General features: G+C 42.6%; 1 protein-coding gene across 2 annotated transcripts in view; it reads left to right on the plus strand.

Moving 5' to 3' along the window:
- mtcl2 (microtubule crosslinking factor 2) overlaps positions 1-27,450 on the plus strand; it is an 85,710-nt gene that overhangs the window by 38,773 nt on the left and 19,487 nt on the right. Inside the window, exons 5-11 of one of the 2 annotated variants that reach the window (XM_086278238.1) lie at positions 14,222-14,284; positions 16,751-16,918; positions 17,045-17,198; positions 18,151-18,721; positions 23,545-23,845; positions 24,157-24,378; positions 26,612-26,749. In XM_086278238.1, the coding sequence (XP_086134364.1) occupies positions 14,222-14,284; positions 16,751-16,918; positions 17,045-17,198; positions 18,151-18,721; positions 23,545-23,845; positions 24,157-24,378; positions 26,612-26,749 (1,617 nt within the window). The remainder of the gene's footprint in view (positions 1-14,221; positions 14,285-16,750; positions 16,919-17,044; positions 17,199-18,150; positions 18,722-23,544; positions 23,846-24,156; positions 24,379-26,611; positions 26,750-27,450) is intronic. The other variant, XM_086278239.1, reaches the window with a different exon arrangement.

Genomic DNA, 27,450 nt, shown 5'->3' on the forward strand with positions numbered 1-27,450 from the left:
GGTGCTGTGCAATGCTAAATGTAAAATGCTGTAGGGTAAACAGTCCAATATAGATGACAAACATATAGGCTGCGTCTTTACCCACACCATGCCATAAGATCTTAGGTCACTGGATGTCTATTTCACGCTCTTTTGTCTTTATTATGGACTGGTTCGTATACTGTGCTAGTCTACCTGAGCACTCCCAGCGCTTTATTAACCTAATGAAAGTTAGATGTGGTTAATCAGTGACGCTGGTGTCAGGATTTCCAAGCATTTGCTAAAATGCTTGGAAACTCTTCGAGTTATCTTTGGGTACTTTGAACAATCTGGTGATTGCCTCTGTAGGTTGCAGGAGGTTCAGTAAGGCACGTTTGTGTTGTTCTGTCAAACAGAGGTCAAAAATGCATTTCTTCCCAGCTGGTCTCCGTGTAGATTTGATCGAAGCGGTGAAGCAGAGCTAAGTGGTTCAGCGCGGATGTGTATATGTGTGCATGCGCGTTTTCCTCTCCTGGGTGTGCATCTGCCAGAGGCTCCACCAGCTTAATTTATTACAGCCAGACAGAGAAAAGCACAGCAGCCCTTAAATGTAACATGTGGGTCGAAGACTTTGGTATTAGGAACCATCGATTTATATGAGATTGGATGGATTTTTGTGGGTTAGCAAAAGATTGAAAGATCCTTTCACTGTTAAACTTTGGGATCAGAAATAGAAACATTGTTATCTGCCATCATTGCTAGAGATTTGTACTTTTGTGTACTAATTCTTTTTTGTTTTTTAATTTACATTTGCTTGTTTTAACTAACTTAATTTTTCTTTTTGAATTTGTTCCAGGGGTGCAAGATGCAAAATGCCATAAACACTCAGCAGCTTTGTTTTTGCAGGAATATAACCAGAATACAACCAGTTGGCAATCAGCTTTCAACAATCGACATTTAACCCCTGTGTGAAATAAAGAAGCATTCTGAAAGATATTTTTAAATGATTGTGATTGTAAATTATAATGTAGTGTAGTGACGATCTGATAAGCTCTCTGAACTAATTTGATGATATTTTGTTTTCTCCAAGTCTGCCCTTTTTGTTCTGTCTGTCCTTCTCATCGCCTTTCCCTGCCTTCATTTTCCTTTCTTCTCTACCTCTCCTTGTAATTTATGACGCACTAAAGTTTATTGTCCCGTGGGCAAAATCTGCTTTGGAGACAGTAACAGCCACGCGATAAAAACAGCTCCACATTGATGCCCTCCGTGTTCATTAGCGTTGCTCATCTCCTGTCGAGGGTGACAGTCACATCCCAAGTCCTTGTAGCAGGTCATCAGGGTCGATAAACTGTGCTAAAAACGCGTTCTCTAACTCACAGCTAACGACTGAATGTTTGTTTGGGTGTGGTTGCGTGCATCTGTGCGAGTTACATTAGCCACAATAATCAGGTCACAGGAGCCGGTAACTGGGTTGAATAAGCTCACACTGTGCCATGTGGAGAAGACTTGTTTTTCCTATTAGCTGCTAATGTTTGTGATGTAATTATAAATGCCACATCAGTCATTGTTAATAACGCACACAGGAATAATTCAGGCTTTATTTCTGCGATTTGTATTACTCCTGAAAGACGGAAGAAGCTGAGTAAAGTGAGTGGGAAGAGTGAGAAGAGCCAGTCCTGCACCCAGCATGTGAGTCTACATCCACTCCAGAACACTGGAAGGCTGGAAGATGTATGCAGTGGTAATAATGAGGAATTACATTTTTCCCCTAATGCACGAAAGCATGAAAGAAGAAGAAGATCTAACTTTAAAAGTAGCTTCCTGGATACTAAATATGCACGGTATGAACACATGCAGTTTTTTTTCCTCGCATAAGCAGTTATTACTGGTGGACAAGGTCACAACATTTCTTTCTCCTCAGAAAGTGAGGCTAAGGCTCCAATCAGCCTGTCATATCCTGTTTGATTTCCTGTCACAGCAACTGATTGCCTGGATTTGCGGGACCCTGATGGAAGGAGACGGAGATAAGAAAAAAAGATGAGGGGAGCGAACGGCGAGGCTAGGAGACGAGTGGTGTGTTTAATGTCTGTCGACAAACACAGGAAATCTCTGACAGTTAAGGGAAGATACGTTTCAGCTGGTATGAGAGCACGCCTCAAGTGTTTTGCAGCTTCATTATGCGTGAGCTCAGTTATCAAGATGTTAATTAAATCTAATGAAATCAGCAGTTCAACCCAGACAAACACCGGGGACAGGTTATTTAAGGCTTATGGTGCAGATATCTTCTTGAATGTCAAATGAAATTATAACCCCAGTAGGAGTGGTCAACGTTAGAAGGCATTAAATCCTAATTTGCTCTGCTCTGATCTGGTTTTGTGCTTGTTTCTCACTGGCATTGAAATTAAAACAGAAGGTATTGCTCTATTTATTATTTATGAATAAAAGTCTTTGAATTTTGAATAGTCTTGATGAAATTAAACCAGGTATCTCGAAATCTGGACAGATTGAGTTTTTCCCTGTTTTACAATAACTCAGAAAGCCTGTGTATAATCTCAGCACTGTCCTCTTTTGGTAATCGCGCTGATACCACTTTTGTGCCTGCGGATGGTGCCTGTGTTTGGTCTTTGTCGTTGTGTTTGAACTGTCAGACACACCTAAAAGGTCACCAGAACCCCGACATGTCCATCAGAGTCAGGCTTTGTTCTGCTGTCAGTGAGATCAAACAGCCCGTTATTATTCAAAGCACAAAGGGCTTCACTTAGTCTGCTTTTATGAACCTCACAATGGCTTCCTGTGGCCTTCTCCTGTGGGACGGACACACTGTTAAATAGAATTATTTTTAATTTTTCTTTCATATGCATAATGCGTACACTTTGCGTGTTTAAAAATTCGCATGACAGTTAAAATAGAAAAAATTAACAAAGAGATGTGACGTTATTACTGCAATTTTCATTTGATACTTGCGCTCTCTGTTATCTTTACATCGAACATAAAGGGAGTATCGCTCCCACAGACTGATGGAGTTCATGCTGCCAATTACTGGACACACAGTCAGCCTGTCAGACACGCTTCACTTCACTCTGCACTCTTGCACATACACATGCAGTACACTCAGACCGTTAGCTAGCGCACCCCGTGTGTCTGTGTGTGTGTGTCAGGTGTGAAACTGCAAATGACAAGATATACTGATTAATTAAACATGTGAAACCCACTTATCAGGAAGCTACTGACCATATGCATGAGTGCAAACCACTCATGAATGTGTGTCATATACATTAGTTAATTTATAGTTAATTCACCTCCTTATTTGCTTAAAATGTTTGTGGAGATGCCCAAACCTTGTAGAATAACAGTGTATATGTCTATGAAGAAATAGAAATGTCACCAATACTGATGAATCTTATCTTATTTGCAGATGGGCTAATATAATTTGACATGTCTATAGGGGCCGTTATAACAGAGCATCCATACTAGTAACACTGTGCTTGCTACTAATGATATCCCACTCAGCTTCCCAGGATCATATTGTATGTGCCCAAAATACAAGTTGTGCAACATTTGTACTTCTAAACCAGAGCTTACAAATTGCAAGATAATCATCCCGCACTAATGATCCTTTAAAGATTCAGGACATTTACCCTTGAAAAACACACACAGTAATGTTTATCCCTGAGTTTCTTTCTTTGTTGCTTCCTTCCCACCGCAATCTGACTTTCTGTCTGATGCTAATCTCGGTGATAAGGTGCACGTGGTTAACTTTGGGCTTTTCCTCCATTCCCTGTCGAAAACATAAACTGTGAGGCAGAGGGCCTGGCTGCAGGAGAGCAGAGAGGTGTTAACTGTAGATGATGCTCTCTATTTATAGGATCTAACTGGGTGCTGTTTTATGCTTTGCTGGGACATCCTCTGTCACGCACACCAGATGGAGACCCGGTATGTTGGTGAAAGAGCTTGAGTGTGTATGTGTGTGTGTGTGTGTGTGTGTGTTTGTTTTCTCATTCACATATGGTTTCTCTCTGTGACTCTGAGGTAACACTTGCTGTCAGATCAGGTGCCTGCCACAGAGAAAAAGGGGGAGGAAAGATGATGTTTAATGCTTGTTTAACCAGACCAGATGGCAAACGAACACACGAGGACTGAAACCAACTGAAAGCCTGCGTTTACAACAACTTCCTCTTAGCTTAACACCTCCCAGGACAGCAACCTCCTTGCGACTTGCAACCACTGTTTTCCCTAGTGTGACTGTACCATAAAAGACAGGTGTTCAAGTTCAAGTAGCAAATAACAATTAAAACAGTTCCATCAGGACACGTCTTATACGTTTTACACAAAGTATTGTTTTTTATAAAGCGTCGGGTATGATCAATAGCAGCCAAAGATGACTTCTTAAAGAAAGAAAATGTTCCTGTGTAAATAAAGCTGCAAAGACAACTTAAGAGCCGCCTGCAGTCCAAGAGCGACTGCACAGCATGACTCTTAAAACATAAAAAAGCATCAAACTTGATGACTCATTTGCTTGCAATCATCTACTAAACATAAGAGTTACTAGGCAAGTCATCATTAAGAGTCACAAAACCCAGAATCATGTTTGCAGGCTGGATAATATGTTGCACCGAATAGGCTGGAAAAAGGTTTTTCCATGCTGCTCCCTGTGCTAAACAATAAATCAGGTTTATGACAGTTTCACATTGGCCTGCATTTGGACAGCCATTTTTAAAAATTATGTCCAAATATATGCAGAGAAATATTGTCGGTGGAGCTTTTTTCTCTGCAATGAGAACGCAAGGACGAATTGGAAGAGAAAAAATGATTGCGAGGAAAAAGAAGTGTGGCAGGGAAACACTTTACAGCCTGCAACGAGACACTTGTAATTTTGTCTTATTTCCTTTAATGCAATTATTATGACTGCAGAATTATAGTGTCATATTATTCTTATTATACCAGTAAATCTTTTCGTCGTTGCCTCTCCTTCTCTCTGTGCCACTGCTGACAGTCCGTCATCATGTCACATGTTTTATATTCTTACATGACGCACATAGGGAATGTGCTGTTAATGGTGTTTATGTAGATATATATGGTTTCTTTGTCTGCCCTTATTAGCGAAGAGCTTACTAAATGACAACAAATAAACAGGAGAATAAGAGGGGCAGTTGTATTTGGTCATCGGTCATGGTTTGGGTTTGAAGAGGTGAAGCTGTCAAAAGCCTTTTAAGTGTCTGGGCTTCCTGTACTTTATTGTTTCTGATTTGTTTTGAAACACCTTCTTTCCTTTCCTTCTTTCCTTCTTCTCTTCTTCGACCCGCTTATCATTCATCCTGCCCTCCGTCCCCTTCACCCCTCCCACATTTCCTTCTCCCGCTTCCGTCCTCCTCTTCGTCTCTCTGTCTTTTCACTAATGTGTTGCCAACAGGGTGCCTTAGCGACAGGCTGCAAAAGCCATCGCCAAGGCAACATATTATGGTCTGCGGTTGCAGAGGCGTTTGTCGGGAGGCGGGGGGATGTAAATGGATGCTGCATCCTTAGCTCCCTGGATTTGCTTCTCAGAGGAGAAGAGGTCAGACGATCAAATATTAAGAGTCTGATGTCTGTGATGCACCTGTCTGGATGTCTTACTTAATTCTGACATCACCATGGAGGGTTTCTAGTAAAAGCACAAAATAAGCAGACACAAATACAATTCAGTATCACTGGTATCAGTGCACTGGGGCAAACTGCTTATAGTGGGCACACACAAAACCTTATATTGTGTACAGGACTGTAGTGATGTTATATTATATAGTTATAAACTATCATTCTAGATTGCAGTGGCACATCAGCTGCCAGTTTTTACTACAATATATCAGGATAATCTGGACGTTTACACCGTGGCTGCTTTGTGTTCTTGTAGATGTAGCAGTGTCTTAATATTTTGATCAAATATCATCCAGAAAATGCCAAAAATGTGCCCGTCTACTCCAAAGGCAAAATAAGAGCACAATAGGAAATAGAAAACAAGTCCCTGAGGGGCATATTTGGCGCTTGTGATTAGCACACAGTTTAACTGAATAATATTGGTTGTAACAATTGATAATCAATGGAATAAGGAAACTTTTAAGGCGTTAGGACCCTGTGGACACATGAAGAGAAGGAAGGAAGGAGGTGAGAGAGGTATTTGGCATTAAGGGTTGATGTCTACTACACGCACGCACACACACGCAAACACACTAGTCCTCCTCTTAGGCTGTGCTTGCTTTGTTCAGCTTCCAGCTCTACCAGGCACACTCATAAAAACACACAGATCCCTTCACTCGCACCCGTAGTGGGCTGGACTTTATATTATGCACACCCATGTTGCAGCTTAACACGCACACACGCACTGTCAAGGCACAATGTGCACACTGTACACATATGAATAATTCAGATCAATACCACTTGAAGGCTGTTCATTTGCGCAAGGTCACCTACTAACACACTGCCTTAATAAGCAGAGCGTCTGGAGACACATTCGTGCACGCACATCGGCAGATATAGACTGTCAGCTTTTCTGTAATGGAAGTGGCTGAAAGTCAGCAGTGGTTTTAGTAACAAAGACCTACAAAGCCTCCTTGCTCTGCCCCTCCTTCTCCATCCTCATCTTCCTTAATTCTTGATCCTTTGTTTGCCTGTTTCAGAGTGTGTGTCTGTCTGTCTGTGAAGAGCCAACGTAAACTGAAGAGAAGGAGGCTGGTTTTCTCTTCTGTACAGTCTGGTGTTGCAGAGTATCATATCCAAGCTCTATCTGTCTTGCAGCTCTTTGTTGCTCTGCTAATGCTATGCTAATGCAATGCTAATAGACCATTCACTCTATTGGCTTAAGCTTCAATGATACGCACAGGCGGATGTGAGCTGAATCACTCTTGCGTTACATCATGTCAGCCTTAATTTGCACAGCGAAACGCCACAACAGACACTGTGGGAACATTTTAAGACGCAACATAACTGTTTCTTTTAAGTAATAGTATTCAAAAGCAACAGCACATGAATGAATGACGCTCTCAGCTCTTGCAGCTGGGCAGCCTTTGCATGGTGCTCCAGCAGCTGGAGGAGAGTGTTTGAGCTCAACTTCCGGTGATTTCCCAGAAAACACTGACTAATTCGCAGCAGGGTTTGGATCAATTTAATTGCACAGAGGAAAATTGCACAGAGGAGATTTCCATCAGACCTGCTGTAATTAATGAATGCTAATGTTTGACAAAACAATTCATCAGCAGAGGCAATGGAAAGGTGTGTGCATCCAGTTGTGGTTAAGCTATATTGTGACATACTGAAAGATTAGGTCTTTTTTTCTGTTTGTGTGTGTGTGTGTGTGTGTGTGTGTGTGTGTGTGTGTGTGTGTGTATGTGTGTGTGTGTGAGGAGTAGATGTTAGGAATAAACTGTTTTCTACCAACACTCACTAGTCTCGGTGCCAGTTCTGATGCCAAATCAGCTTCAATCCCTTTTGAGAGCCAACCCACATTTCTTATTAGCAGGATTTGGGGTCATTTCTGTGGGAAGAAAAATTGTGGCTAGCAGAATGTGTTGGCTGAATCCACCAAGAATTGGAATTCTTTTCAGAAGCCACTCCCACACCACACCCGCTGATAGCCAGTTTCAGGTTTGTCATGCTGGTTCCAAATTTATTTATTTTTTTGGGTGGAAATACATGGAACAGGTTCTTGATGGGGTAAACACATCTGTAAATACAGGTGCTCATATGTTTAGGCATTAAAAAACCAAACATGAGTGAGGATTTACAAGCAACCATGGATTCCCATTGTTTAACAGTACCCTGGAAATTTAAATTATATTCTGCCTTTGATCCTAGTATTTAGCAAAATTCCCTAATAAGAGGTTTAATGTGCTCATATAGATTAACATACACTGACCAGATACTTTATTAGCTACATAACACGGCGGTCAGAAGGAGCTTTGCCGTGATATCTAGCTTTTATTTTTCCACTGCATGTTTAGCAGACAACACACAGGGAGAAATACAAAAAAAAAAAGTTATTTGTACCATTTTGTCTCACTCAGTCGCGACCCTATCACCCAGACATCCCGAAGCACCAGACGGAAACGGTTAGATTAATAGTTTTCAGTCAGCGTGTCTGTTCCTCCTCCACATCTCCCTGTATCTCTATGAAGATGATACAGTCGTCTGCTTTGCCTTCTTCACCGTGATGGCACCAGGCTGTTCATTCACATACAACTCTCATTCATCAGCTTCTCTTCTGTTCAGTTTTTTTTTCCTCTTGCTTTCCCTGCTGTATTTTGAAAGCAGGACATAACTGGGTGCAAGCAGAGATAGCATGCAGTGAGTATGTGTGCGTGTGTGCTAGAGAAAGGCACCTTTGTTTTACACTCCACCATAAAGTCCACACTGACGTCAACTAATTGCCGGATTTCTGAACTGGAGCCGTTTGGTGCTTCAGACGTTCCTTGAGTGAGTTTTTCCCAGGAATCCTTTTCTGATTAAAGCAGACGTCACACAACAAAAATACATTTCAAAAATGAACGACTTCGTTGTTTGCGTTAATTGGATCCTTGCGTTTCTGCTGTTAATGTGCCAGTCTGATAGTTTTGGAAAGCTCAGTCATCCCTAACCACACTGGCTTTCCACTTTTTCATTCCTCCTCTTCACTGTTGGTGTGTTTTTTTCCTGTGTGCTTGTGTGAAATTTACCTCCCAGTTTAAGGCAGGGGAGGCTACATCATGTTTATATGAAAAATGGATGTTTTTTTATTTAACAGTTGCATTCGTAAGAACTCAAACCAGTCATTTTTGCTGTTATAGTACAGTCAGGAATGTGTCACCATTAGCTTTCAGCTGTCAAAAATGAATATTTCATTATAGCAAACATTACTAACAGAGTTTGTGCACTGCGCAGGGCTTTGCTGCGTTTCATTTTACCATTCAAAGAGTAGAAGAGCAAGAAATGAAGCAAGAAATGAGCAAGTGTGACGAAATGAACGAACAAATGTGTTTGTTTTTCTTCACGCGCTCCCATCGCTCTCTGATGTGTTGCCTAACCATGATGTTTCCAGCATCAAATTTAATGTGCCCAGATCTTGAAATTTCTACTCGAGGCCAGAGTCGCTCTGACAGGTTTTATCACTTCACTTACAAATCATCTTTACTTTGAAGCCAGATGCGGCAGTTTTTGCCGCCCCCCAATTGCTCACTGGAGCTGTAAAATTGGTGTGCAGGATTTTTATGGTAGATCTTCCTATTTTAGAGAGGTGTGGAAAGGTCCCGCTCAATCGAGCCTTTACTGAACCCCACCGATTTGAAGCTGCCACTGACCTCAAGGTTTCTCAAGGCATCTTTTCTTTGCATCTGCTGAGGCCTCAAGGCCAGCCAGGCTTCTTTTATTTACGGTAATATTGGCGATGATACGGGACCTCACTGTGTTCACTTATCTAAAAGAAGAGTAAAGATGTAAAGGTGTGTTCAGCAAACAAATCTCTGTTGGAGGATACATTTAGAGCTGCCCGTCGATACTTCTAGTCAACAAGTCTGTTCATCTTCATTCTTTTCAGTACCAAGATATGTGACAGCAAATGTTCCTGAATTCTTTCTCTGGATCTTATTAAAATATTATCCCTATACTAGTGAAAACCACAAGAAAATTCATACCACTGTGTGTGGCATTTGTGTATGGACAGCAAAGGAAGAATTTCATTGCGCAGAGAAATGCTATTTCTTCTGTACACATGACAATAAACACTTTGAATCTTTGAATCTTGATTCTAAAAATATTGTCTGCACCGTTTACATCTTATTGAAAAAGTGAGAAAAATGGAAACTCAAACTAAAACCATCGAATTGCAGAAATAATTTGTTTATAATATCATAACCTGTAAAACCACCGGTGTGATTGAAAGTTATAAGCAAATTTAGAAAAATGGAAATTTAGAAAAGTTGGAGTTCATGGTCATAACCACAGCAGCCAAAGTGGCTTTATGCTTGAAGCGCTCACAGCAAATGGGCTTATTATTTCCTAATTCAGGACTAGCCGGGTGTTGGAAAGTTTTCATGAAATGTGTGTTAAGAGGGTGTGAGAGATACTGCAAAGTATGGAGAAACAGTGTGAGCGTGTAGTAATGAGCTGAGCGGGCTGGGGATTGGGAAAACGTTGGTGTTGCTTTCGTATTATCTGTTCTGCTCCGCTGTGCTCGGAGCGGCTTTGGTCTGTGTGCACGCAGTCGGGAAGAGCTGCTTAACGCTGCTTGTGCATCCTAGGAATTAAGCAAAGGGATTTTTCAACTATAAATATGATGTTGAGATGTGTTCACAACATCACAAGCACACAGTTGTGTTTTGGTGTTGACATTGTTGGATTGTTTCAGTGGGTAAATAGCGAGATTTGAGCAAGATGTGTTAATTTAGCCTGTTTTAGAATGCGAGGCAGTTTATGTCCCCAAAACAGATAAAAAAACAAGATTAATTGCATTTCAAACCTCATTAATGAGCCAATTTAATGATTTGTAGCAGCAAGCGCTGATGATTTGTTGTGTTTTGTTAGCACTAGGAGGGATAGTACTTTCTAATTATCTCCTCCTCTCCCACTTGTCACTCTTCCATTTCTCTGCACCACCATCCATTCTTATCTTGCACACACACACAGACACACACCCGGGTTATGCAACTCGTATTGTGCTGTGTTGTGGCCAGTCTTTGTTCCCGGGTGTGCAGTAGTGATGTCCTGTTCTTTCATGCAGAGACGGCTCCTCTGCCTGAAACAAAGAGAGAGAGAGAGAGTCTGGAGCTTCATCCACTTCAAATAAATCAATTTTCTTTCCAGAAACCTGCGCAATCCCCTTGGCAACCACAAACACACACTTTCACTCAATATTCGAGCAATCTGATCTAAGTTCTACCTAAATATGTTATCAGATAACATGGAAGTTGACTTGTTACCGTATCTGCAGCGTAACCGTAGACCTACAGGCTGAGAAACATGAGAAGCAGGCTCAGGCACAGTGTGTGTGCGTTTACATAAAATAATAATGAACATTTCAAAGCATGCTTATGTGAAAATGAGGGTTTGCACATCAAATACACCTGGGTGCCAGGAACAGGAATAGAAATTTGTTAGGTTGTTTTTTATATAGAAGGGTAATGACTGAGGTATAAAAATCCTGCACACAGGTATTTGAGGTATTTCCATCTGTCATAGTTAATGTTAATGTCATTGCAATGATCAGCAGAAACATATATATTTACTATATTTAAAAGAACAGCTGCCATCACCATCCTTTTATTCCAGATTCAGACAGTGAAGTTCTCATTTTAGCTGTTAAACTGATAGTTTGGTCAGATTGATGCAGATTGCAGCGAGAAGAACCTCTGACATATCGGTTTATCAGTTTCTGCAATCCAGCCTGTACTGTTTGCTGGTTTTTTTGTTTTCCGTTGTGTAGAGAGTCAGAGGATCACACAGATGACTGACAGTCTGTTGGATTATTGCAAATGTGCAACAGTTTCCTAACATATCAGTTCGTATTCTTTAGAGCTTGTCGTGCTCCTGCCCAGCTCGCTAAAGAATCAGCAGGTAAAGCAGGTTTAAACAAGTCAGGCACACTGGAAAATAACAGATATGCAGACAGGAAATGGACTCAAGTAAATAATAAAATATGCCAGAATTCTCTCTCCTCTTATTGTACACACTGGCTGACCTGCAGTTACTCTGTGACACTGTATCATATATATTAGGTTGTTCCACAAGATCACTACCTAATGGGACAACTGAATGGACCAGATGTATTGCAAAGAAAGCTATACTTTCCCTGCTGCTGTAATCAATGATGTGTCTCTAAAAGTCTCTAACATCAAAATGTCATTTTGCCTCCCATGTGGGAACAGCAGCCCCTTTTATTTGTCTGGTATAAGAGAAATCCATATCAGAACTCAGCTAGAAGCCAGCTTTAAGTGGCCGTTTACAGAACTGCACTTTTTGGCCCTTTTCCTCATTGGTCTCACTTTTTAACTCGGGAGATTGCTGCTCACCTTTCCTCAGAAAAGGTTTGAGGAACTATTCATTTGCTGCATTTTCAACTCCAATGACAATTTGTCAGACAGAGCAGCGTTTGCTGTTGCTGGAAATTCGTGGATCGCAGTGATTGCTGCCCAGCTGAAAACCTGATCCAACAGTTCTGACATCTGTTCAACCTCCAGCCATAATCAATGGTTCCATTATCAGGCAGGCCTATCGATCAGTGAGTTCAGAGCTTTTAACCACTATTTGCACTCGATAATAAAATGGTTTTAAAATGGGTTTGGAGAGTAAAATAGGACATGGAAAGATGAAAAATTAAAAATCAGGAAATAGCCCAACGAATGATGAGTCGATCATTTGGAAGAAATAAAAGAGCAGAATGCATAAAAAAAACAGAAAGAAGTGAGACAGATAGATAAATGTCCTTCAGTCTGATGCTTCGCTGCAGTACACCTGGTTATAAGATAACATATTTTGAAATTTCCTCCACTTGATAGTGTCCGCGGAGCATTTTAATAATTCACTTAAAGCCTGGTCATTTGGGGGAAAATTAAAAACACACTGTAGATCTAAAAAATGACCCAAGCAGTAGCATTTGTTTATATATTTATGTCGTCCTTTATCACCTTTTTGTTCTATTCATCCCTCCGTTTCTTTCTTTTGTTGTCGGCAGTTCTCATTGCAGAGTAGCTTGTTTCCATGGAAACGGAGTGAGCCAGATGAGCTTGGCTGCTTGCACTGCAGCGTCTGTCCTGTGTGTACATGTGTATGTGTGATGATTGGCTGTAAAGAGAGGGAAGGATGATGATTTATGATAGTCTGATGCACTGGGAAGATAGTTGGACAAACAGTGGATGATGTGTCTGTGTGTCTCTTTATTCTAGCACTTGTACCTCCACCTCACAGCTGTAATTCCACGCTCTTATCAGTGTTGATTCAAGTCTCCACAGAAATGATACACATCACCACTGCAGTGACATCCAAAGCTTAGCCCAAGAGGGAGAGGAAGTGTGTCATATGAAAGAGTGTGTTTGGAATTTCATATTTCTGTGTGTGTGTGTGTGTGTGTGTGCGTGTGTGTGTGTGTGTGTGTGTGTGTGTGTGGCTTATAAGGTTCTAGAATGATGTTCAGTGGCAGATTAAGGCTCAGATTTGCTGCTGTACATACAATATTGTATTGTTTGTAAGATAATAAGATGACAAGAAAAGAGCTGCTCAAACAAAGATGGTCTGGATATTTTACCACTTACAGGTACACATCAAGCACAGACAGATAAGAAAAGCATTTAATGACTCTGGTGTGCCCATTCATGGCAGTCACGATGAAATTTAAAAAAATAGGTTTTGAGTATTTTAAATATATTTTTCTAATTCTAATGCAGGCCTAAATCTGCCAAAAAGCAGATTTGTATCCAATGTAGCCAATGTCTCATCATCCATTACCTTTTGTACTTTTGAAGATACAACGTCAATGTTTGTGCTGACACCGTTTTTTAAAAAACCAGGAATGACTAATGTCCTTATCCGGTCCACAAGTCTGATTTTGCTCTTTATGTGTGTAAAAAGGGCTTTTTCTCTGTTGTTGCCTTTCACACTTTAAGTCCTTGACATTTATACATTGTGACTGCTCTTGTAGTAGTAGAGAAAACCCAATTTGTTCTACCCATGCATCTTTTTGTGGCAGCAATCTCAGTCCTACCTTTAAGCCTCAATAAACTCTGAATTGGTTTTAAAAGAAAGGAAAAAAATCATTTGAAAGGAAAACTACACTGCACTATGCTGTAAATGGAATTTTTAATGTCTCTAACTTGGATGTTTTGACATAGGAATCTGAAGAGATTGATTTTGTACAGCTTAAACAAACACAACAGGACATGGTAATTAGTGGACCTAAAAGATGCTCGCAGTCCAATGTGGTCACGTTTGGTCGAAGCCAGGGTAGCTGTTTTTCTGGTATTTATGTTTAATTTAAGGATTTAAGTCTCCAGACTGCGGCTTCATGCAGTTACACTGACTTAAATCTGTTATTTAGTGATATTAAAGTGCAAAAGAACCCAAAAATGACGTCCCATTTGCTGCACAAAACAATCCTAATCTGTTTTTGTCTTGATGCTGACAGTTGAGATTACCACTTTTTGATGGCCCTAAGTCCCTGCTCTCTCCTCTTCATTTCAGCCTGAGTCCGTTCTTCATTTTATTGAAACAGTTCACAGTCGATATGGTGTCAAGACTTACTAATGAGGCTCTGTGTGTGTCTTTGTTTCAGAACTCCCAGAAGAAACGAGGAGCACGACCCAACAACAAACCTGACAAAAAGCTCGCCGCACAGGTAAGAACCAAGCACGCACACGTCTGTGTTTTCCTCCAGAAGGTTTAACAAATCAATACGAGACACAATGTGTTGCAGCTTGGGACACTTATAGCAGGAGAGCAAGTGGCATGAGAAGTTACGTCTGTAGGTTTCAGGGACGGAGGGAAACCTTTACAGAACTATACCACTCTTTGCGAACACAGAGTATAACTCCTCCAAAAGCATCTGCAAGGCTGTGATATAATACAACTTTCTTTAATAGATAAACACTCATTCAGGATATTTCTATTTCTTACAGCGAAGCTCCATTCCTGCCTGTCCAGACATCCACAGCTAACGATAACAGCTAAAGATATGAAATATAGATATTAAACTGTATCATATTGTGGTGTAGCTTTTAGTGTCAGCATCGCCGCAGGCAACTGTCACCTCTCTGGGAATGTAATCACATGTGCTGCAGGTGGGCTATGACTGTTATTAGCCCTGATCAAGCAGGAAAAACAGAACAGCGCTGAAATAATTATGAAAAGCTGCCCTCCATGAACGTTCCCAGACATAAATCATACCCTGCACTAGAGTATGATATTGTAAAGCGTAACATGCATATGGAACATGCCATGAGGAGTTGTTATGGTCTCATTTTTATGATGACTAATTTTTATGTGGTTAATAATTGAAAACAGGCAAACAAATAAATTTGAATGCGGATATTTTAGTCACCACTAGAAAAACCCTAACATCTCCTCCGTACGTCTTATTATTTGTTTCAGTCCAAACCTTCACTTGTGTTTTAAGCTTCAGAATGTGTCAAGTTAGGAAACTTCTCATCCTTTCTGTGTTTTGGCCTTACAACTCATGACTTTGTTGTTTGCGCGTCTCTGCTTATTTTGAGCGATTTCCTCTGGGGATCACACTCTTAGCTATCCAAACGGGCTGCTTGCAGTTTGAAGCAGACAGATCAGCAGTTCCCTTCTTCCTTCTCATCTTTACTCTTCTCCATCTTGTCCTGCAGGTGTTTGTACTTCCTGTAATCCTTATCTACTCAGTTCTTGTTTGCTTGGGGAATACAGCTCAAGTCTCAAGATTACACTTTCAGTCTCTCCTTCCTTTTGATTCTGTAGCTTTTTCCTCCACTGTTTTTGAGTCGATCCCCCCTCATTAATCTTCTGAGTCATTAGAAGAGTTTAAACACCGCCCAAAGAATGTGAAAACAGGGACTAAAGAAGTAAGTGGTGTAGGAGCTCAGGTTTTACACAAGAACAAACTACACAGATGCAGAATAAAAACTCAGCAGGCTAACAAATCACCACAGAAGGTGTTTGCAGTGAAGGTAATTATCTACACCGCCATCTCTCTGGCTGCTAACACAAGCCGGGCCCGGGCTCCCATTCCAAGCCACATACCATAAATGGCTGTAAATTTGCCGGCCCTCGTCGAGCTTAATGTGGTTGGAATCGCTCCACAGGCCGTAAAACAAATACAACCACGGAGCTGCATCTGAGGAATGGCTGCACGGGGTCACCTCAGGTCGACAAGGCTTAGTACTGAGTTTAGGATAACAGCACAGGAAAATTGAATCAGGTTATTATACAGCACTTGTGGTTTTATATAGTTATTTTGAGAGACTATAAAGACCTTGAAAAAGGGACCATAATGTTTCACCATTAGCCAGCATGGCCTTAATGTTGCACTGTCTTGTTTAGTTTTTTTCTTTTTTACCAGCAAGCTGACAGAAATACAGAGCCCAAGATATTAAACTTATCAACATCAGAATATAAACCAGTCCTCAGATGATTCACCTTAACCTCTAATGTCATCCACGTCTCAGTCTGGATGGATCTAAAGGTTGCATTCTGTTCATGAAGTGATCTGACCGGTTCTCTTGTTGTGTGTCTGAGTGTGTCTGCAGCTTTGACTTTGTGTGTGTCACTTCGTTCAGCTCTGTATAACCTCTGTCAAAGCTCGACTGTCTGTCGTCGTTACTCACTGAACCTTATCTACTCTTTTTTTCTCTCATTTACTTGTCTTCATTCACTTTTCCATTAAAGTTTTTTCATAAATTATACTAATGGAGCATTATTTAATTATCTTTTCGTTATCATGTATTTATTGTAACACATATAACACAGCTTAATAACAGCTAATTATATTTTTATGACTTTCTAATCATATGATGGACTGCCGTTGCATTTTTACAATTACACTGAAAGGTCTGAGGGTGACTCTCAATTATATCTTAGACCCAAACAACCGGTGCCTTTATTAAATGTATGTGATTTAATTATTTTCATCATTTGGTCATATGCACTTTTGAATCTGAATTAATTTTTATTTTTAATGCAGATGATTCGATACTCAAATGACGACACAGCCCTCTGACATTTCCATAATGCGCTTGTATGCATTTTGGTGTCTTTGTGATGCAGCACTTTTTATAGCATCGTCACCTTTGTGCTCTCTTTTCGTCTTGTCCCGTCGCTGCAGGAGGACAGTTCAGACCTGAAATGTCAACTCCACTTTGCCAAAGAGGAATCAGCCCTGATGTGCAAGAAGCTGACCAAACTGGTGAAGGACAGCGAGGCCATGAAGGAGGAGCTGGCCAAGTACAGGTCGCTCTACGGAGACATCAATGCCTCCCTCACTGTGGAGGAGGTGAGGAAACGATGGGGCTCCTTGACAATTTGCTACAGAGACATTTGAGCCAGTTTGCATTATCTAAAATTAAAGCATGAAGAATTAGGAGGTGAATTACTTTTCTCTGCTCATCTCATCTGTAAGGTTGCTGACTCCCCCCACACCCGTGAGGCAGAAATCAGAGTCCACCTAAAGCTGGTCGAGGAGGAGGCTAACCTACTGAGTCGACGCATTGTGGAGCTGGAGGTGGAGAACAGGGGGCTACGGGCTGAGATGGACGACATGAAGGGCCCGCAAGGTGGTTTGTCTCATCGTTTAATTATTCTGTGGTCCATTTTTCATCTGATCTTCCACCTGCTTGGAGGTGGAGATTATCTTAAATCAGCAGGAAACATTTTGTATTTAGAAATCTTACATAGGAAGTGGCTAGATTAGGAAAAAGACATATGCTGGTATGCTGGCTCCTTTCAGTAAATAATGACCTTATATATACTTGTGTCTGTCACATATTGCATAACATTAGCTGAGGCATGCCAAGCCAGATACATGAGCTGATGTTAGCTGATCTCAGTGCTGGCCCACTTCAGTTGTAAACTTTGTAGATATCCAAGCCTCTTTGCAACCCACCTGCACTTTAGCTGCTCCTTGTGAAGGTGTATCTGACTTAAACAACATCATGGGTTTGGTTTTTTTTTGCCTTTTACCTGGTCTGTTTTGTACTCTGGGCTCTCCGTGCTGCTCTCCCTGCCTCAGGCTTTAAATGTATGTGCACAGAAGGGCAGGAAGGTATGCTTTCCCTTAGGCTTTCAAGGGCAGACAGAGCCATACTGCTCATATAAAATACTGCAGATGGATATAACGTTTTCTTTACTGAAGTTGAAAAACTGGATACTAAAGTGATTAAATTCCTGACTAAAGTAAGGCAGATTTTTGTAAAAGCCAACCCAGTGACCTAAAAGCTCAGGCTTATATGTATATTAGGTCCTTAGCTTCTTTATTTTAATTTTTTTCTTTTCATTTTATATTGTTAAATTGCTTTTGAGACTGTTTTGTAAATTCAGTGATTTTGCTGCTGGGATGATAAGATTGATATGTCCTTGTTAGCTGTGTAGTAAAGATGAGGCTAGAGTCAGTAGCCAGTTAGTATACAATGCAAAGACTCAAGGAAGATACCAAAAGTATGTTATTATTTTTTTAAATTTTTGCCCTTGTTTGTTTTAGCATCTAACTTTTATTGCTTTTCCCCTTAGATGGTCCTCAAGAGCTCAGTGGTGTTGGCGGCGGTCTTGGGGCAGCGCTTGGCCTCACAGCAGGGGCCATGGTGCTTGGCGGCGGGGCTTCATCTGAAAACGTCATGGAGCTCCAGAGACACCTGCAGTTTGTGGAGGAAGAGGCAGAGCTGCTGAGGAGGTCTCTCATTGAGATGGAGGAACAAAATAAACTTCTGATGAACGAGATAAACCGCTATAAATCTGAGCTCCCGCCTCCTGCATCCGCGCTGTCGTCCAACTCATTAATGTCGCTGACAGACGGGATGCTCAACGACAGTCCGGTGCACACGTTACAGGAAGGGTCGGTGCTTATCAGCACTGACACCCCGACTCAGGAGGAGGAGCTCCGACTGGCGACGCTTCAGATTGGAGAACTAAGCGGGAAGGTGAAGAAGCTTCAGTATGAGAATCGCGTGCTTCTGTCCAACCTACAGCGCTGTGATCTGGCTTCCTATCACTCTCCCACCTCTTCATCCTCCTCCTCTTCATTAAGACTGGCTCTGGAGACGGATGCAGAGGCTGGAGACTCAGCTGAGTGCCTCCCCAGCAGGTAATTTCATATTTTCTCTTTTCCTGTTCGGTTTTCAACATTTTTGGGTGGAACTGAGTGGAACTCAAAAATGATCAAGAGAAAGTCACCATCAAAAACCAGATTTGTCATAATACAGCCATCAAACTGGGCCTCAGTCTGATAACAAGACTTAGGCCCCATCCCAGCCTCCACACTTACAGTGGGGCAAAAAAGTATTTAGTCAGCCACCGATTGTGCAAGTTCCCCCACCTAAAATGATGACAGAGGTCAGTAATTTGCACCAGAGGTACACTTCAACTGTGAGAGACAGAATGTGAAAAAAAAATCCATGAATCCACATGGTAGGATTTGTAAAGAATTTATTCGTAAATTAGGGTGGAAAATAAGTATTTGGTCACCTCAAACAAGGAAAATCTCTGGCTCTCACAGACCTGTAACGTCTTCTGTAAGAAGCTTTTCTGTCCCCCACTCGTTACCTGTATGAATGGCACCTGTTTGAACTCATCATCTGTATAAAAGACACCTGTCCACAGCCTCAAACAGTCAGACTCCAAACTCTGCCATGGCCAAGACCAAAGAGCTTTCGAAGGACACCAGGAAAAGTATTGTAGACCTGCACCAGACTGGGAAGAGTGAATCTACAATAGGCAAGCAGCTTGGTGTGAAAAAATCAACTGTGGGAGCAATCATCAGAAAATGGAAGACATACAAGACCACTGATAATCTCCCTCGATCTGGGGCTCCACGCAAGATCTCATCCCGTGGGGTCAAAATGATCATGAGAACGGTGAGCAAAGATCCCAGAACCACACGGGGGGACCTGGTGAATGACCTGCAGAGAGCTGGGACCAAAGTAACAAAGGTCACCATCAGTAACACACTACAACGGCAGGGAATCAAATCCCGCAGTGCCAGACGTGTTCCGCTGCTGAAGCCAGTGCATGTCCAGGCCCGTCTGAAGTTTGCCAGAGAGCACATGGATGATACAGCAGAGGATTGGGAGAATGTCGTGTGGTCAGATGAAACCAAAGTAGAACTTTTTGGTATAAACTCAACTCGTCGTGTTTGGAGGAAGAAGAATACTGAGTTGCATCCCAAGAACACCATACCTACTGTGAAGCATGGGGGTGGAAACATCATGCTATGGGGCTGTTTTTCTGCCAAGGGGACAGGACGACTGATCCGTGTTAAGGACAGAATGAATGGGGCCATGTATCGTGAGATTTTGAGCCAAAACCTCCTTCCATCAGTGAGAACTTTGAAGATGAAACGAGGCTGGGTCTTCCAACATAACAATGATCCAAAACACACCGCCCGGGCAACAAAGGAGTGGCTCCGTAAGAAGCATTTGAAAGTCCTGGAGTGGCCTAGCCAGTCTCCAGACCTCAACCCCATAGAAAATCTGTGGCGGGAGTTGAAAGTCCGTGTTGCTCGGCGACAGCCCCAAAACATCACTGCTCTCGAGAAGATCTGCATGGAGGAATGGGCCAAAATACCAGCTACTGTGTGTGCAAACCTGGTAAAGACCTATAGTAAACGTTTGACCTCTGTTATTGCCAACAAAGGTTATGTTACAAAGTATTGAGTTGTATTTTTGCTATTGACCAAATACTTATTTTCCACCCTGATTTACGAATAAATTCTTTACAAATCCTACCATGTGGATTCATGGATTTTTTTTTCACATTCTGTCTCTCACAGTTGAAGTGTACCTCTGGTGCAAATTACTGACCTCTGTCATCATTTTAGGTGGGGGAACTTTCACAATCGGTGGCTGACTAAATACTTTTTTGCCCCACTGTACAGATTCACAGATTTTGAGTCACGTTTTCTTTCAATTGTGAGGTCTCCCTCCCTCTTCCCGCTCCACCACAACCACCCACACATGCAGGGCCTTGGAGTAGGGGTATGTCACCAGGGTGCAGAGGAGGCTACCCCCCCCCTCTGTCCCCTTCTGGCTGCCTCTGCCTCAATTTTATCCCACAACTTAGACATTCACATTACTCACACTCTCATTACACATACATATAGGATCTTGGGGGTGGGCACGATACACGGAGTCCAAAGTACCATCAGGGTGTACACCCCACCCCTGGCATCGTTGCCCACCTCTCAATTTTAAATACACGTAGACATTGAGGGCTAGCAGGAGGGACCATGCGCTTACCTGCTGCTCTCTGGCAGGTAGCTCCATGCCCTCCTGGGTTTTAAATGCACCTTAGAACACACATGCATCAACATTACAATGAGCGGGTGGAGGGAGGTTCGGAGTCTTCTCTCACCCCCGTTCTCTGCGACCTGCTGGAGCAGGGGGGCTAGGAGGAGGAGTTGGCCGTCCGACTGCGGTCTGGAGTGTGGGGCCTTCCTGCTGCTGCGGAGTCGGGGCGGTCTGCCTCCCCCCCACCGCAGGGAAAAGGGAAACACCACCTGGGTCTGGGTGCAGTTCCCCCCTCCAGGGGCGGGGGCACCTAGACCCGGTTTGTAGAGTACGCTTGGGGAGTGTGATCGTGTGTACAACGTCTCTTTATGTCTGTCTCCACGTTGGTTGAGTGTGGAGTAAGTGCATATGAGAGCATGAGGGTGGGAATGGATGTTTGTATCTGTGTGTGCCTGTATGTCTGTGTCTATATGTCAGGTTGGGTGTCAGGCGCCACCTCTCTGGGGACATCTCAGGCCCTCCAAGGTTTGGAGGCCTATCTCCCCCTACCACCACTTCCCCTGCCAGTGGCGGACCCCCTCAGACATCGGTGCGTTGGTGGTTCTTTGTGTCCGGGGATGGGCGTCCAGGTACACACCGGCTCACTCCTTGGCGGCCGCTTATCGGGGCCTGGAGCCTGGGGCTCGCTCGGGCCACTTCGGAGGTGGGGTGCCCCCGGCCTCTCGGCCTGGGGCTCGGTCACTCAGGCGCAGCTGGCTGCCGGCGGAGCTCACGGGCGCGTCACTGCAACTCCCCCTGGCTTCTGCTCCGCGGCTGCTGAGTGAGCCCTCATCTGGGACTCTCCTCAGCTCTTTCTGGGACAGTGGCGCAGCTGCCCCTCTGTTGGTCTTCCTTGGTCTCTTGTGTTCTGGGGGCCTCTGGATGTCTGGAGTTTTGATCTCCTCCACACCTGCTTCACGCCCTGGAGGACGGGGCTGTGGCCCCCCCACACCCTCTAGCAGATTATTACATGAAGGAACCTTTTAAAAAAACAAAAAACAAGCGCGTCCATGCTCACAGGTGTACACACGGGTGATCACACCCACAAACTACACCCTTTTTGGCTCCTACCTCAAAGCACACTGTGTTCTGTTGATCTTATGTGCTGCACAATAATGTTTAACATTTAGTATTTACTGTCATATTCCCATATATCATTGTGATGTTGTTTATTCTATTACTCTTGTTCTCTTCTGCTTGCTTTCTTTTTTCTTTCTCAGCAGGTGATCCAGGTGATTGATATATGCATTTTTTTTTCTGCCCGTTCTGTTGGTTTTTGTCTTTTGCCCTTCTCCCCCGTCCCTCTTCTCAGCTGTTTCTCTTTCCCTCTTTCTTTCTCCCCTTCTTTCCCCCAGTCAAGTCTGTCCCGTATTCAGTAAGTGAAAATAAAATAAACAATAAAAGGTGAATCAAATGGACCATTACGGCAAGGCTGGGATGGTCAGTTTGGTAAAGTAAATCCGTTGGGCATCTTTCTTTGCCTTTAGACAACAATTCTGATGGCAAAAGAGCCAAACGGGACAGGCCAAAAAAAAAAAAAAAAAAAAAAAATTGTGAGGTCTTAAGGGTGTCCCACTGTGAAAATAACATGCAAAAAAACTCTAAAGTTGACTTTTTGAGTCTTTTATTTAATTTCAGTAAATCTGCATTTCTGCAAATTTTACCTAAATGGAATTACACAAATTTCATAACATTTTGGCGAAACACGGGGTTCCTGATCGTAATTATAGACGAGCAGACATAATGATAAGGAAACGATCACAGGAGCAGCCATGTTGTTCAAGTAGAACTGGTGCATTAACTAAAAAATGTAAACGAAGAAAGTCTCACGCCTTCAATTATAAGAAACATGTTGTGACGTTGTTAAGGTAACATCATTGCAATATGTCTCAAAATGCTCTATTAATACTATTTGCAGGCTCATGAACTCACACACTGCGGCACTGCTGCTGCACACACAGGCGACGTCATTCAAACCTGTGAGGGTTTCGTGTTTTGGGCGTTGGGTGAACATTAGAACTGGACTTAAGAGACTTTATGAGCCGGTGCTGCACAATGTTTTGAGTTAAATGGTAGCTCATCTGAGCATGTGAAAAAGAATGTTTTTCATATGAGTACATAGAGTCCAGTGAAAAACTGTATAAGCTGCTATCATTCAGCAGCTTATACAACAGCTTTAATAGGAGTAACTTGAAGTCATCATTTTCTGTATGACTTCCTCAGTCTCTCATATCATTGTGGAGAAATTTTGACCCACTCTTCTTTATGATGTTGCTTCGGTTCATTGGGGTTTGCAGGCTTATTGCGCAGCTCTCCTAAGCTTTTTAATCAGGTTCACGTCCGTCTCTACTTTGATTGGACCATTGCAACACTTTAATTTGCTGCTGTTTTGGGGATTCCTGTCTGGTTGCATGAGTCGGTTTGGGCTGGGCTTTAGCTGACAGACAGACGGCTTCACATTAAGGCCCAACAGCCAAATCAAAACAGTGTTAATAAAGGAATCAGAACAATATTACAGGGATTGAAAGGGAAGCATTTATCCTGTAGGGAACATCAATATGTGTTGAAATATTTTGCAAAAAGTGCAAAATATATACACCACATATCAGCTATTAATACTAAAATCTTTTTGTTTTTCCATCAGTCCACCGCAGCGCAAGGAGCCGGTAGGGGGTGAGAATGACGCCCTTGAGATTAAGGAACAGAAAAAGAAGATTGAGGACAATGCTGACGCCACAACATCGCTGCCTGTGTGCCTGGGGCAGAAGGACCATGATGCCTTGCTAGCCATGAGGGACCAGGCTCGCTTGGTTTCTACAGCTATACAGCTCCTGACCTCCCCCGAGTCTAACTGCCTCTCTTCATCCCCATCCATCTTTCACAAGGTCTGCAACAGTGAGGCAGCAGAGCCGTGTGATCTGGAGAAACCGCAGCCTCACAGCCAGGTACGTGTCCTCTGTTTTGTCTCTTGTTGTTCTTCAGATTAAAAGACACAGCTTCTCAGTAAGTTCATGAGCATTTTAAATAGTGGCAAAGTGGAGCTTTTTGCATTTCTTTGATTCAGGGTTACTGCAAGAGTGTGAAACACTAGCCTAGGAGACAAATGTCTGCTTCATTCTCTCTGGAATTTTTTTGCTACTGGTCGTGCAGCCACCTGCAGATTAAGCCCTGCAGCTCATCGTTTATCAACTCTAGCCTGTCCCTCACACAGCCAGTAATGACTGTAGGATAAGTTCAGTTATTTCTGCGTCCTCAGATCTCAGGGCTGTCTGATCTGGCCGACCATCCTCTCGTTGGTGCTCTGACCAGCAGGCTTCAGGCCCTGCACAGCCAGCTTCAGTCCTTTGTGGAGAAAGTAGACAGCCTGGGTAGGACCCCAGCGGGTGGCAGGGACCTTCAGTTGGAAGGGGAGTCGCCTTGCACCTCCACCTCCTGCTCTGGAGACGGCCAGGATCCACAGAACAGGGTGGAGGAGAAGGTAAAAGAAAAGGAACACTCCCCTTTTCTCACTAATCATCACGCTTTTCTTTTATTCCGTATGTTTTTGTTTTTTCAAGCTTTTCTGTCATTTTTCTGTTCTAGTTTATTTCTCTGTTCTTTCAGTGCCTACTGTTAGTTTGGCTGACCAGCACTCCCAGTTCCATTTCAACATGCTGCTTTAGTTTCTCCTCACGGTGAAGAATGAGCTTTACACGGCACGCTCAAATCATCCCAAACGTTAAAATAAAATTTCATGTCTTTCTCTCTTATCATTTTAAATTAACTTCAGTAATTCAAGCCCTACAGATAAGGGGAAAAACAAAGATGTCTTGACTTTGATGCAATCAGATTTGAGCTGCCAGTGTAAGCCTCTCCACGTGATGTTATCCGTGTCCTCTGCATGCCGTTGAGTTGTCTCCTAACCTGTATTTAGCTGCTGCTTTAGGCCTCAAATGGAGCCTGTTTGATGCATGCATATAGTGACATTATTAAGCTTATATAAAGTTCTGTTTAATCAATATATACCAAATACACAGAGAGAAGCCAGAAGCTGACTATAGAATAATCATCTCTTAACAGAAAATTTAAAAAAAAACCAAAAATAGAATAATTGTGTGTGTTCTGTGTGTTTTAGTTGCTCTTCAGTTTATGATTTTATTTATATTAGTTTCTATTTACTGCACAGCGATCCATTTTTGTCACAAACACAAAATGCGGAGAACGAAAAACTCTGTGCTATTGAAATGATTAGGGACAATGTGAGAATCCAGGTTGTCCAAACTGATTTGTCGAAAGCAGCAGAAAGCCAAAGTGAAGCCGCTCTAAGAAGATTTCCAATCATGCTTCATTTGAAACGCTCCACTCGGAAGTTCTTGGCGCACAGTCAATTGTCACACACTGAGGATTTACTCTCAGCACCAAATGTATTTTCAACTATCAGATGGCCCATAAAAAGTCCAATATGGGATCCACGATTCTTTTAAAAAGTGCACTGGAATCAGTCGAGGCTATGGCTTTACTCGGCTGACTTGTCCTAATGTGATGAGTCGTTTTTATTTTCCCGCCATCAACTGTTGGGAATACATTTTAAAATTACATAAAATCTGATGAGACTCAAACAGTAATGTTGGGGTGGGAGGGTGGGTCAGGGGTAAATTCTACCACTGCATTACCATTTTTTCCCCCATTTGTTTAAAATTCAAGTCTTTCGTAACTTATTAGCAGACAAAATATGGAGACCTCTGGAATGTTTTGTTGTGCCTTCATGGAGAGAAATTTGTATCGACTCTGATCTGATCGAGGTGTTGCTTGGAAGCCACTGTGATGAAATTCTACGTAGTTTTAAGTGAAACTAGTAAAATGCAATGTTTAGACTCCATTAGAGGCCAATTCTGAGTTCCAACCCCCCTCCGATCTCCCTTTTCCTCCCTCTCTCCCCTCTTTCTCTCTGCACGGGCACCATATCCGATCGATTTCTGCACTTGACCTCACCCTTCCCCACCTTTCCTCAAACCTTCTTTTTGCCACTGCTCCACACATCCTCACATAACTTCCTCACCCGTCCTCTTCCTTGCACCCCTCACATCCCTTTCTTCCAACTCCTTTCACATCTTGCATCAAAACCCGTTTTTCCTCCTCCTCACCTTGTTGCCCCTCCGCTCTGACCTTTCATCCTAACTGCCTTACTCCTTCTCTTCTCCTCCCATTCGTCTTTTTCTCCCCTCTCTCCTTCTCCGTTTCCTCCTCTCCCTCCCATTGCTGTTTTTACCCCCGTCTCTCCATCCTTCATGCTCTTCTGCGTCCCGTTACCTTCCCTCTGTCGTGCCCCCTCAGCCGTTCATTCTACCCTCCATCCTCCTCTTCTTTCTCTTCTCCACTCTTTCCTTCTCTTCTCTGACCAAGCTCTTTTTCCTCTACATCCTCTTCTTTGTCTTGTGAGGCCCATAAGTCATTATTTGTTCTGTTTTTTTGTTTAGTTTTTATGTAATATTGTCACATTGATAGGAGCCATTTTGGTTGTATTGTTTTTTCTTATTGTTGTATTTGTTTGTCCTGCTTTCTGTCATTTCCTCTGTTTTGCTTGTTTTTGTTTGTTTGTTTGTTTGGGTTTTTTTACTCCACAATTCCTCCTCCCCCATCTCTCTCTCTCTCTCTCTCCCTCTCTCTCTCCTCTATGATTCTTTTCTGTTTGTTTTCTTTTTCTTCATTAACTTGCCCATGCATGCATGCAGCAGCCTGATTTTAGGGACCAGTTGGAGCCAGAAGCAAATGATGAAACCGAGGAGAACAGCCAATCAGACAGCAACGAGTTGCAAAATCAGGAAACCATCCAGCTGCAACATGAGGAGAAGGAGACAGATGGTGCAAAGGTGAGAGGCTCAAAAGCACAATCCGTGACATTGTGACATGCACAAAGATGCGCAGGAGGCCTGAAATTTCAGAGCTGGTCCATCTCGCGGCTGACAGCTAACACAGTTACTTAGAGCCTGGAACCAGTGCTTTAATATCAGATTTCTTACTCTCTTTTAACACTGAGTATTAATATTTATTTATCACTGAATATGTTTGTTATGTGATTGGATTTTCCACATGCGTGGGTGTACGAGGACATACTGTAGCCTGAGGTTACTGGTGCCTTACATTTGTAGCAACCTCACGCTAACAACACAGTGTTGTAAACAAACAGTGACTTCACTGTCAGCCGGGGTACTGACAGGAAGACCTTTGTCTGGTTGACTTTTTGGTGGTGTGTTTCCGTGATAAGCAAGCCTGTGTGTGTTTGCCTCTTTATCTAAGGGGGGGACTAAAATAGAATGACGGAAAAATATTGAATGCCAAATAGTAAAAATAGAGTAGAGCAGTGACAAAGCATGGGGAGAAGCCAGCATTCAGCAGAAACATGCAGTACAGTGCAAAAGTCTCGAGCCACCCCCTCGTTTCTTGAGGTCTTTTTTTGCTGCTTTCACAATAATAGTGTCTTATGGAGCGATTCATCCAAATGTAAACATTTTAGTTCAAACTGACATCAGTATCTATAAATGAGACAGAGAGATATTACAGTGACTGTCTA

The sequence above is a fragment of the Aulonocara sp. 'chitande type north' Nkhata Bay genome, linkage group LG20, assembly GCF_057382095.1.
Source record: "Aulonocara sp. 'chitande type north' Nkhata Bay isolate Kocher_YH1m ecotype deep benthic linkage group LG20, A_spYH_male_GT1.1, whole genome shotgun sequence".
Lineage (NCBI taxonomy): Eukaryota > Metazoa > Chordata > Actinopteri > Cichliformes > Cichlidae > Aulonocara > Aulonocara sp. 'chitande type north' Nkhata Bay.